The following is a 13,138-nucleotide window of genomic DNA, read 5'->3' on the forward strand; positions in this document are numbered from 1 at the left end:
GCCCATCCCTCAACCTTTTTTTTTTTTTTTTTAAGATTTGACCTTTATTGTTGTTAACAGTGAATCAAACGTCCACCCCCTTCTTCTCAACGTTTCCCTGCAGACTGTGCAGCTCCACAAGTTTCCTTCTTTGAAAGATCAGCCCTGGTCTCTCTGACCCCCAGGAGACACTCCCCTCTACCTTCTTTCAGGCTGAATGCCTATTAGAGGGCCCTGAGTCTGAATCCAGGCACGTGGAGCTGGGACAGAGGATGTGGGCAGGGGGCTGGTACAAGAGACGGAAGCAAAGAACCTGCTTGTTCAAATCTTTGCTAAACTAGGTGGGCTAGATTCCCCAGAGAGGGCACATGGAAGCTATTTAAAAACAAAGTTAGGACAAAAAAATTTTCCTTTCCTGGGTGAGCAACTTAGAACCAACAGTATTTCCACTTAGGTGGTTCTGGCCAAAAAAAGAAAGAAAGATCCCACTGAGACTTCTGAATGGATGGGGACTTGATTACCCTGGCCATTCCCAGCTCCCGAGCACAGCCTGGTATGTGCAGGACTGTACAGCTGAAAGGAACTAAGGCAGACACATCAATCCACATCAATACATCTGTTTGGCCAGATCTACTATAGCCAGTCACAAGGCAAGAAGTACAGATCATTTGAAATTAATGTTCAAAACATTTTAGGTAGTGGTTTTAAGTTTTTTTCCACCAACCTTTTCAGTTAGAAACAAGCACTAAGAAGACAGATTCAGTTCCCTCCTGTCCCTGTCCTGTGAGGGATACCAGTATACTATGAAGCAGTCAGAAGATGGGCTGGAGGCAGATGATGTCTCAATTCCACCTAGAAGAACGAAGAATGGGGGACATCCGGGACCTCAGCACAGCCTCATTGCCTCATTTCCCTCCAGGGAGCTACATGATTTCTGTTTAACGAGTCACTGACTTCCTCCTGATATTCCTGAAAGGCAGGCACAAAAGTTTTTTTTTTTTACTGATACAAAACGAGCATCTTGAATGATACCATAAAGTGTGCATTTCCATTAGGAATTTTATAACATTTTTCCCAGTTTGCTGGACAGAAGGCTCAGTCTCCATGACTGACTGAGGCTAAGTGAGAGTCCAGTCAGGCTGGGGCCTGCCAGCACTTTGGCAAGCCTGGGACAACGCCCCAGTCTGGGGTTTTATGCAGTATTCCGCATGCTCAGTCACCTCCTGAGTGGTTTGATGTGAACTACCGAATGAGCTGGACAAACACTGTGATGCCTAATGGAGAAACATGGACTGTGGAGATCCATGTAAAGCAGCAGGGCACTGGCACATCTGCACGTAATGGCTTAATTGAATATTAAAGCTTTGGCCCCATGAGTTCACTCAAACAGAGCAGGCAGGGGTGAGAATCCAAAGAGGAAATAGTCCACAATTTTTTTCCCTCTATATCAGCAACTGTGGGATTCTGCGGAAAGTCTATAGTACTGTGCTTAAAGTAACCTAAACCCTAGACTTCAAGTCATTCATCAAAATAACAACAGGAGAGATGAAACCAAATGATTCACTCTGAGAGCACATTACTCCCACTCCAGTTTTCCCCCAGAAGTCAGGGGGCCAGCGCTGTCTAAAAAAAATAATCCAAGGAACAGAGTCTTTGTAATTAAATCTTGAGGCCTCTGAAAAGGCCCTAGACCAAGTGAGTACTTCCCTTTGAGTGTCTCAGTGAGTTTATTATAAGCCATTTGGAGGCAGGCACTGACCCCATCAAGCTCCAAGTGGCCTTGATTTTGTTAGAAAGATTGGAATCTTATCTGGGGAAGACAACAGACTCCCAGGGCCACTTTCTCTGTTTCTCTAGATAAATGGTGAAATCACGGACCAGTATCAAGGGAGAGGATTTAGTTCCCTGACCGAGTGAGCTGAGGATGACTTTTAACCTAATAACCTGTCACAGGATCATGAATTCTGAGCATAAGCTGTAACCATGGGCACACGGTAACCTGTTGATGCTGTGGCCTTGCAAACTCAGCCTCGTGTCTCCTGCATCTCTGCACCCAGCTATATTTTACCACAGAATCAGTCAATAGGACAAGCACCGGGGTTTGCTCCAGAAGCCTGGCCCTCCTGGAATAAACAGAGTTATCTTATTTCTCCTATAAGTGTCTCTCGCTAGGCAGGCCCTCAAATGCCAATCAGGGACTGTGTTCCTCTCAATTCCACACAGTTTCCCTATCAGGGCAGTTTTCCCTCCCTTCTGTCCAAAGATGGAGGACCTCACCCCTCTACGCAGGGCTCCCGTGCAGCTCTCCTGTTTGGAGCCGGCAGAACTGCATGACGCAAAGAAAGGCAAATCCACAATTAATTCTCATGATGAAAATGATGAACAAGAGAAGAACCAGGGAGTAAATACAAATTTAAACACCTTGTGCCTTCTGTCCTCGATGGCAATGTTACATTTCTATCTATAAGATCTAGCATTAAAAAAAAAAAATCAGAACTCTTAAGTCACATTTATGAAAAGTCCTCAGAAAACTCTTTTAAAGCACTGTTAAAGCAAATTGTTTGCTTTGTTTAAAATACAAATCAATGCCTATAAAGAGGGCACAACTTGCTAATTCAAGTCTCCTGCAGCGCCTGTCTTCAGAGACTTTCTCAGTAAAGCTCAACTGAAGGTGAATAGATGCCAGTAGAGGAGACAGACCCTCAAGCTACGTCCCTGATAGATATAATGGGATGCGACTGACACAGCAGATGGCCCCATTATCTACAGACGAGCCCTTTACTACAGGCAAAGGCAACAATTTGTATTTACATGATTATGAGAGTAACCGTGCCCTGTGAGGAGAGTTTTCTCTCTAGAAGCAAAAGGTACGAGACTCTGGGGACCTTAACACTCTCCCCCGGGGAAAGCTGCTGCAGGAGCAGTCCATAAAACCAGCAGGGCCGACTGTACCCATTCTGTAGCCCCGGCTGGCACATTCAGGAACACTCATCCTCCCGTCCTCTCCAGCTAAGTCCAAGGCCTCAGAAGAAACAGGGCCACCAATGGGGAACAACCTTGCTCAGGGACCACATACTGATGGTACTGATGCCCAGTGGAATGATACCCATGAGCTGACCTGGTCAACTGGCTTTATGAATGGAGACAGGGAGAGGAGGCTGTCCGAGGAGAAGAACCAACTAGTGGAGAAGACAGAAGAGGTGCCAAGCAGCCGCCTCACTGTGGAGCAGCCACAGAGGGAGAAACGGCCAGGTCTGCGCTGCCTTGAGCTCCAGCTGAGACCCCAACAATGTTCACTGATTAGACTATGGGTCTCCAGGACTATGTTTTCATCTCCAGGGGGATTTCAGCAGAACAGCAAACATTAATCCTGGCATCAGGGCAGATAATTTGGAGAATGGTCTTGGAGAAACACCAACAACCTTAGATATGCGGATGATAGCACTCTAATGGAAGATAACAAAGAGGAACTAAAGAGCCTCTTGATGAAGGTGAAGGAGGAGAGTGAAAACGATTAAAACTAAATATTAAAAAAAAACTAAGATCATGGCATCTGGCCCCATTACTTCACGGCAAATAGAAGGGGAAAAGGTGGAAGCAGTGACAGATTTCCTCTTCTTGGGCTCTAAAGTCACTGCGGATGGTGACTGCAGTCATGAAATCAGAAGATGACTGCTTCTTGGCAGGAAAGCAACAACAAACCTAGATAGTGTGCTGAAAAGCAGAGACATTACTTTGCCAATAAAGGGTTGTATAGTCAAGGCTGTGGTCTTCCCAGTGGTCACGTATGGCTGTGAGACCTAGACCATAAGAAAGGCAGAGTGCCAAAGAACTGATGCCTTTGAAATGTGGTGCTGGAGAAGACTCCTCAGAGTCCCTTGGACAGCAAGGAGATCAAACCAGTCAACTTAAAGGAAATCAACCTTGAATACTCATTGGAAGGACTGATGCTGAAGCTGAAACTCCAGTATTTTGGTCATCTGATGTGAACAGCCAACCCATTGGAAAAGTCCCTGATGCTGGGAAAGACTGAGGGCAGCAGAAGAGGAGGGTCAGATGAGAAGGCTGGATGGCATCACTGATGCAATGGACACGAACCTGGGCAAACTGTGGGATATGGTGAGGGAGGCCTGGTGTGCTGCAGTCCATGGGGTCACAAAGAGCCAGACATGACTGAGTGGCTGACAAACAACAACAACTTGGGCCTCAAGGCACGCCCTGGGGAGGTAAGAGGGAGGAGGATGTGGAGTGCCTGGTGTTTCACACAAATCTTAACTCACCCAAGGCTGAGGCTGGCTCTCACATGCAAATAAAAATGTGAAAAGCTAACTGTGACCCTGTTATAGGGAACATTATATCTAAATAAAAGCAACTCCCAAAGGCTTCATTTCCTCGCTCATTTTGGGTCAATTTTTAATCATATCAGGTCAACTTTAACCAACTCCTGGATGCCTATACAAGTCTGTCATTTTCTGGCCCAAGCACTAGTGAAGACAATTCCTCTCACACAAATAAAAATTTCAACAAAATTCCAAAGGGGGGGGGGGGAAACAGTGAAAATAAAAGAATGTGAAAAAAAATACAAATCAAAGAAATTTATTGGTGTTGACAAAAATACATAATACAGAAAAATGAAACAAAACAAACACAACGGAAACAAAACCAGAAACCAGCCCCCACCCTGGAGGGCCCCGAGGTACCGACAGCAAGCAGCCCCAAGAGCCCCTCAGAACATCACACTTAATTCATGAGGACCTCCATCTGCACCAGCCTCGCGTTGGTATCCCCAGATGTCCTGTAGGGTATCATCCCAGCAAAGGTGATCAGGGCTCGGGCTTGGCTGCGGAGTTGCTGAGAGAAAGGGGAAGAAGAGAAGGAACCCAGTTAAGTTTTGGGTCAGAGCTCTGTCCTGGGAACCAGCAATCCATCCTTCCGTTTTCTCCCCTCGGTGGTGCCATGACAGACTCCCAATGGGTGGATGACCATCTTGCCCTCCACTTTCACGTTCCTCCAGGGTGGTGCAGAGCAAGCAAAGATGGGCCGCCGGGCCCCCAGTTGCAAAGCCCATTTACTCAGCAGAAGACGGATGGGTCTGCCAGGCAAGCTGCCCCATTTGAGCAGCCGCTGACCTGGCTCTGTGCTTCAGACTGTCTGCTCCACTTTTCGGAACCTCTCCCTCCCCTGACTGGTGAGGACCTGAGGTTCTAGGACCCCCAGGAAGCACCTGCACTGCCTAAGTGCAGCCCATTCCAGATCTTTCCCTCTCCTGCGTCTTCCCCTTTCCTTCTTTTCACTCCTTTCATTTCTCTCTTCCTAATGGAAATGAGTAGCCCTCTTTTCTCAGGCAACAATATTTATGAGATTCCTGGATTGCTCCAGGAGGGAAAAAGATTTTAACTCAGGTGTTTTCAATATTAGAAACAATAACCTTCACTCTGATTTCCAAGTGATGAATCACTGAATAAAGAAAAATGAAATCTCAGAGAACAGCTCAGGTTGCCCATATTGAGGTGTGCTGGATGCTTACAGAAGGAAGGAAACCAAAGCTGGGATAGAAAGGGTGGTGGGGGTGGGTGGGTGGTCTACACATTTTCTGGACTAGTAACGAGACTTTATAGGAAAATTCAAGGGTCACTTACTAGGTCTCTTAAGGACCATTCAAGAAGAAAGCTGAAAGGCAGGTGCCTTTTCCCTGATATGTGAGGTAAACTGGCAAGTCTAAGGCGGAGGTTCTGACAATGGTAGGACCTGTGGGGGTCATGGCTGAGAGAGCCCACAGACATCCTTGGAGGCAGAAGATAGGTTTTCAAGGCCCTCGTTTCTTGATTGCCAAAACCAGGTATGGCTATTACACACCATACTGAGAGCCTCATCAAACATTAAGTGGAAATGTTAAAGGAAAGGTAATTCTAAAATACCACCAGTTTTAATGTTCCAAAGGGTCAAACACGTTTCCCTTTTTGTCAAATCAACTGTACAGCACATGCTGTTTGGGTCCAAGGGTTCTATCTGCCTGGACTCCGTGTGACCCAGGTAATGCTGGAGGCCCCACAGGCAGTAGAAGGGGTACTGGCCCCGGTGTCAGACAGACCTGGCTTCCAGACACAGCAACTGTTAACCAGAAGAACAGTTTTCATGGAAGTGCTGAACTGAGACTCATAAAATGACTGTATATTTTAGAGTGGGCAGGAATTCTTATGGAATCAATATAAACTAGCATTTTGATTGATTTTTTAAGACCGGATATTCACTGACTTGGCACATCATTATTTTTTAGCTTGAGAAGAGGAGCAACCCCATTAATGTTCAGTTTCTTCTGGAAGCCCTCAACATAAACTTTACCCAGATGCCAGGTAGTAAAGAAACAAGCACTTTAGGTCATGAGCAGTGGTCTCATGAGGAGCAATCGAAGGCAAACCAGAAAGGTGGTTCTCAGCGATGGCTGTGGCCAACGCTGGGATCTTACAGAATCACGGTCCTCGATGACTCGCTGAGGCCTGGATGCCGAGGATGGACTTGTCCCCTTGAGCCTCTTAAACTGTGTGAACAAGATGTTCATGGTGGCGAGAAGCACTTCTGAGAGGTTGTGCCTGATCTGCAGAGAGAGACACAATGAAGTAAGAAGAAAGCACCCAGCCCTGGGGCCAAAGACGGGCTGGGGGAGCAGGGACCAGTGCTCCGGGAAGGCCAGGCCACGCCACACCCCACAGTTGCCAGCTGGTGTACTACACAGCCACCAGGAAGGAGTGGATGGCACTGGAATGTCAAGTGTGAAAGCAAAGCCCAGGCAATGCTGTTCAGAAGGTCAGATCGGTCATTCTTCTGCTCTTTTTTAAAATATTTATTTGGCTGCACTGGATCTTGGTTGCAGCACTTGAGGTCTTTTAGTTGCAGCATGAGCACTCTTAATTGCAGCATGTGGGATCTAGCTCCCCAGCCAGGGATCGAACTCTGGACCCCCTGCATTGGGAGCATGGAGTCTCAGCCACTGGACCACCAAGGAAGTCTCCTCTGCTCCCTTCTTGATGCAGGGAAGTGAGCAGAGAGCACGTCGACTACGTCTGGCTAGCAGAGGGATTAGCAGAAGTCCGCATCTGAACATCAGGAGGTAGGGATGCACACGCTGGCCCTTTAGTCCCCATCACTGCCCACTGCCTCAGACCCACCAGACTGTCTCCCTGGGACCTGCACAGCCTGAGCAGAGTCCTTGAGAGTGTCTACGAGGATAGGCCCTGGTACCATGTTTCAGTCTACAAAACAACGGATGATGTAAGCAGGGGTCGGCAAGAAACAACAAAAGGAGGAGTAGCTAGGGGCAGAATTTTAGTAGGTGTGAAGGGGAGGTTGGCAAGAGGCAAGACCTCTTAGCTGTCTATACCATAGGAGGCAGCCACCCCACGTGTGGAAGCTGGCCTTCTTTCTTCCTCTAGAATGGACACATATTTCTATAAAAGGAATGTGTTCACCGAGTAATGCTTTTAAATCGAAACACTATTAGGAACATCCTGGGACCAGGCAGCTGGTTCTAGAGAAGAGTCTTACTCTAGCCACACACAAGAATAACCAGGGGAGTTCTGGGCTGCAGGCTTAGATCAGAGAAACCAGAATTTCTAGGCCTTGGCATGAGAATTTTTTTTAAAGGTCTCCTAGCAATTCCAGTGTGCAGCCTAGTTGAGCAGCCTTGGGCTAGGCAGTGGCAACATGCCAGAAACCCTGCAGAGAGAGGAGCTCTTGGGTTCTAAGGCTGATAACTGAGACCATGGTCACTGCTCCTGCTTCTTGAGACAAAACTTCTCTGCTTCTTCAGAGAAGGGAAAGAAGGAAGTGGATCACAATGCATGTTTCATGCACCCGAAGGAATTACTTAGTATGAGAGTTAAGCACTGATACACCCTCTAGAACAAGTAGATAATAAACAATTAAGCCAGATTTCACAGAATCAGTAAGAAACCTTTTTCTCCCAAGAATATGTCTGATCACTAGAGTGGGTGTATTTTCCAAGTCAGGAATTCAGACAATAATCTGATGGGTATACGTGTACTCACAGGAAAACCAGCCCAGAATTCCTGAAACTGGACTCGTCTTAGAAAATTCAGTCTGGATGGTGACTGTACTAGACTCTTAAGAATTACTGGTTACATTAAAACAAAAGCTTTCAGTAGAAGTGAGGAAAAAAGAATTTTGTAATTCAGGAAGAGAAGGACTCACCTCATCACTGAAATTTCTGAAGGCAGCCACTCTCTCTTCCACACTTTCCTGATTCAGGGGCACCAGCTTCAAGCGATCAATTATCTGTTTAAAACAAAGGCCATCAGCCCCATATGATACAATCATCACAGTCATTCCATCTCTTCAAACACATGTCAGCATCTAACATGTTCATAGGTGGCTTCTTAGTAGGAAATTCTACTCCCCTTGTTCAAAGGCTTTGATTCCAACTTGCTGACTGACTCAATTCCTATCCTCGTTTTCCAAGGCAGTTTTTACAATTCAGAGACTTCAAATTATTTTGAGAAATCCCTGTTTTTAGATTAAAGAAGAAAGGAAAGGAAAAAAGAGAAAAAAAAGAACAACATAGAAATCCCTTTTAAATTGCCAGGATCTTACTTGTCCTTCTTCACTTAACAGGCATACTGGTGACATTCCTTTGTTTTAAATGAATCCCACAAAATGTTTTGGTTTTTCAAGGGCATAAATTAACCAGTATTTCAAACACCCCTCTTGAAACTTACATCAAAGGCTCTGTCAATATGCCCACCGTGATACTCGTCAAAAAAGGTGATCAAGTCCAACAGAAGATAGAATGTGGAGTCCACAAATTTATTTGCACTGATTCCCTGGGCCCTATACCTGAAGGACAAAATAGAGGGAAGGGAGGCAGGGGTATATTAGGAATTCTGTGCAATCTGTAACTTGAGGACAACATCTAAAAAATGTTAAAACCTCTTAGAGTCTCTAGATGAGGTGAACCAAGGAGTGGAAAACAGTGTCTCTTTTGTAATGGCCAAGCATTTGATGGTGGATTTGACAGAGATCCACCTATAAACGTTTTGTATGAAGCCCAGTTCTCCAGCTTTGGATGCCATCTCAGCAGGCACCCTGACCCAGTTCTCAGGCGGATCTGGAGAGGGCACAAAAAGTAATGACTGCTCCCCAGCCAGGGCGTCACACTGGTTGGAGTACAGCTCCACTCGCTCATGGGGAGGAGGGGAGATTCTGAAACACTGGCCACTACACCTTGAGGAACCCCCCATCTACCCATCCATCCATCACTAGCTCCGTTACCAAATCCCTTTGAGATGGGTGCTAATGGCACAGAGATGAGTATAATGCCTAGAACTAAACTACAGGCTTAGAATGCTGAGATATTCTTACATCCCCTTCTTTTTGAAAAAAATGTTTACCAAGTGACAGCTGGTTATGATGGGAATAAGAACTCTCAAAACTGTCAGCGCTGGTGGGACGGTGGAGCCCCTCTTGGGGACTGTGATGTTACAGTGAAGCTGAAGACACACCTGGGTGGGTGCTGAGAGCCCGGGGCCCCAGGAGCTGCTTCGGCCTTACCGTTCCGCGATGGAGAGGGCCATGTTCTTCAGCCGCTCCTTGTTGGACTGCGGCGCGCTGATCTGGGGCACAACGGGGCTAAGCAGTTTGTTCATCAGCTCCAGCACCTTGTCGGCGTTCTGTCCAGTTTTTTAAAATTAAAGAAGGAATTCGTTAAAAACAATCAATAAGGAGAAAAAAGCTAAATCACCAAGACAAAAGAGGGAACTTTTTGTTCTGGATCTTGACGTGGGTGGTGATGACACAGACATATACCTGTGGAAAATCCATCAAGCTGTTATGTATGCTGAGTATCTACACCTTTTTCTATTTTTTTCATAAGACCTCAGTCTCAAAGAGGGCTTTCCTGATGGCTCAGCGGTAAAGAATCTGCCTGCAATGCAAGAGACCTGGGTTCGATCTCTGGGTGGGAAAGATCCCCTGGAGAAGGAAATGGCAAGCCAGTCCAGTATTCTGGCCTAGAGAACTTCATGGACAGAGGAGCCTGGTGGGCTACAGTCCATGGGGTCACAAAGAGTCAGACATGATTGAGCAACTAACACTTTCACTTTAAGTCTCAAAATATTTTTAAATTAAAAAAATGAATTATAATCCTCTTTTTGCCCACTTCTCTCAGGTGATAAAAGGAGAGAATGCAGTCTTCTCCAGGCTATGCAGTTACTAGTATCCCCCAAATGTTCTAATGCAGAACTAACTCCAGGGCTCTCAGCACGCCTTGGCTGTGGTTTTGTTCCCAAACATCCATCCATCCCCAGTGGGTCTGCGGCTGCTTGGAGGGTGAGCACCAGGCAATTTCACCAGCAGCTTCACTGTCCAAGCATGATGGAGGTTTATTCTGCTGCCAAGTGAGACTACAGCTCAATGCCCGCAGGACAGCCTTTCAATATATCATGCTCTCGTCTGGCCAGAAGCACCTTATGGGCAGAAATAATTCTGTAAAATGGGAATTTCACCCTGACCGGATCATTAACTGCCTAAGCATTAGGAGACAATGCCTCAGCAGACAGAGGGGTACAATAACAGCACCGTTGAAATGGTTGTGCTTTTAACGCAGCAAGGCTGACAGATCTATTAGGTGCAGAGGCAAGAAAAGTACACATTTACCTTGGCAAGGTCGTAAAGCTTTGCTGCTTCTTCAAATAGTCCTTTATTTTCTGCCACGGAAGCAACTTTGTTGATAATAGGCTTCGTGTCACTGGTAAACTTATCTATGACTCCAGGCTGACAAGACAAATTATGGAAGGGAGGAAGAGAGAAACAGGGGGACAAAGCTGTCATTTTAAACACAGAGAAGCAATCAGGGATCTGAAAACTAACTGAAAATGCTTGCTCTGGGCAATGCATATATTTTCATCAGGCAGACTCTGGCTTTCCTGAAGATATAAGGGCCTATTAAACATATGAAAAGGACCAAGATGAGTACCCATGAAGAGGCAGATTCACAGGCAGCCCAGAGGAGTCAGCAGTTAAGACTCCATGCTTTCTCATTTTCCAAAATGATCTAGCGAGTACGTGAAATCATCAATGATTTTAATTTTGCAGATGACCCTAGAGGGGACAAAAAAATCAGGAGGCTCAGAGAAAATATCTGAAAGATTTTGGATTTGCTTTATAAGACAGACAGCAAAAGAAACCCAGTCCTGAAAAAAATATACAGCAAGTGGTGCCAGGATACTAAAAACAACAAAAAAATCTGCATCATCACTCAACAGCAACCAAATGGTCAAGAGAGTATGAGACAGGCCTTAGGTAACACAGGGAGAGAGGACAGACTCTGCGACATCTGATTGGCTGCCTGATTCTTCACCAGCCTTGGACCAAGTCAGGCAACCAACCTTCTCTGCCACTCTGGCAGCACAGGAGGTGAGTGAAGAGCATGGGCTCTGCAATCAAGAAGGACTGGGTTCCAATTCCAGCTCACTTTCTTACTAGTTGTGTGACCTTGAAGACAAAAATGAACCTCTCTCGTCTCTACTTCCTCCCTTGAAAAACAGGTAACCGTTCCGACTCTGTTGGGTTCTTGTGACCATTAGGTGAGAACATATGCATCGAGCACTCAGCACAGGACCTGGCAGTTGTCACTGCTCCATATGCATGGCCATCATCACATCGTCACCAGCACGGCCACTGGTCTTCCTGAGCTAGATGGTGTAAGCAAGTGTGAGCTCATTTCACGATTTCTGGGTCTAAACCACCCATTTTTGTAAGCAGGGAAAGTGAGTCCCTGAGAGAGGCACAAGGAGCCCCGAGTGGGGTCAGGAGGGGCCTCCATGCCAGGGTCCCTGCCCGTCCACACGGCCCAGTAGCCATGATGGGTCTCAGGGAATCACTGAGGCTCATGGGAGCAGCTGCCTCTCTGGGGTCAGTGCAGAGTTCTGAGCCCTTGAAAACTACCTTTGGAGAGAGGTCAAGTGCATCTCTAATTTCCCATCTGGGGAGAATACGCGTAATAATGAATTTCTTTCTTGCATATTTTCTGAGCCAAGAATGGCAGAAATGTAGCCTTCTCAGATGAAAAAATGGCAGGTGTAAACAGATGAGTATTCTGAACATAATTTAAAAAGCTATCTCACCACAGATTTACATATTTCAAGGAGAAATGTAAATGTGTCTAACATCAAGGTCATCACTTGGGACCTGTAATTTTCATTTTTTGTTTTTTAAGCAACTTCATTCAGATCTGCATCTTTAGTACCTTGCATCCTAAAACCTAACTGTATTTTTTTTGACAACTGTAAATCCCCACCTGCAAACTAACACATCTCCAGGGGTGTCTTTAACCCACCTTTCTGCTTCCATCATTCTCCAGTTTCCCAAGAATCATATCGAACTGCAGAGACAAAAAAATGTTTACCCAGTTTACTGGAAGAGGATATACACATAACCCACAATTCCTTGCAGAAGAGAGAGGGCGAGGGGAGGTGGAGGAAGTCTCGAGGACACTGGGATTGAACCAACATTTTTAGAAACCAAAGAATACTCTAAAGCTCCCCACAACCCACACTGAGGTGATCAGCATGAGAACCTGTATACTGGGAAGGTTAGGAGATATACCTCTCGACTTTCTATCACCAGCTCGCTCACACAGCGCAGAAACATGTTTTCTCCTTGACTATCCTTCTCATCCCTAGGAGGAGACAAAAACACACTGATTTCTGAAGGTGCGACTTTAAGGCCTCTAATCATCATTCTCATAACGGCAGAAACCAAAATCAGCTGAAGTAAATGGTCAAAAGCCAGTCTCACCTGAGGAAGTAAAAGTACTGGAGGGCCTCTCTCGGGTCCGTGGACTCAAACTTCCGGGTGTAGAGCATGAGCAGCCGCACAAAGTTCAGCCTCCGCATGCAGGGAGGGTCGCCAGGCTCATGGCTGACTGCATGGGGAGGCGGGTACAGAACTGGTCACAACCACACAACCAGGAACTATGGGAACCAAGCCCAAAGACCCAGTGGCACCTACTCCTGCAGCCCAGCCAACATCTGGCAGCGTGAGCTCAGCCCAGGCCCTTCAGCACCGCCCTCAAGTTCGGCCCAAGCACAGAGCGGAGAAAATGGCATTCTGTAGTGAATCACTAGCATGTTGGTCTCTGAGTGAA

General features: G+C 46.3%; 1 protein-coding gene across 1 annotated transcript in view; it reads right to left on the reverse strand.

The window, feature by feature from the left end:
• Positions 1-4,559: 4,559 nt before the first annotated feature.
• Positions 4,560-13,138, reverse strand: part of NUP93 (nucleoporin 93) — a 105,424-nt gene continuing 96,845 nt past the window's right edge. Inside the window, exons 14-22 of the mRNA XM_043435304.1 lie at positions 12,790-12,916; positions 12,598-12,670; positions 12,329-12,373; positions 10,648-10,764; positions 9,544-9,662; positions 8,712-8,829; positions 8,188-8,271; positions 6,446-6,574; positions 4,560-4,830 (exon numbers count right to left, since the gene is read on the reverse strand). Of these exons, the coding sequence (XP_043291239.1) occupies positions 4,720-4,830; positions 6,446-6,574; positions 8,188-8,271; positions 8,712-8,829; positions 9,544-9,662; positions 10,648-10,764; positions 12,329-12,373; positions 12,598-12,670; positions 12,790-12,916 (923 nt within the window). The 3' untranslated portion in view covers positions 4,560-4,719. The remainder of the gene's footprint in view (positions 4,831-6,445; positions 6,575-8,187; positions 8,272-8,711; positions 8,830-9,543; positions 9,663-10,647; positions 10,765-12,328; positions 12,374-12,597; positions 12,671-12,789; positions 12,917-13,138) is intronic.

The sequence above is a fragment of the Cervus canadensis genome, chromosome 18 (genome assembly GCF_019320065.1).
Source record: "Cervus canadensis isolate Bull #8, Minnesota chromosome 18, ASM1932006v1, whole genome shotgun sequence".
NCBI lineage: Eukaryota > Metazoa > Chordata > Mammalia > Artiodactyla > Cervidae > Cervus > Cervus canadensis.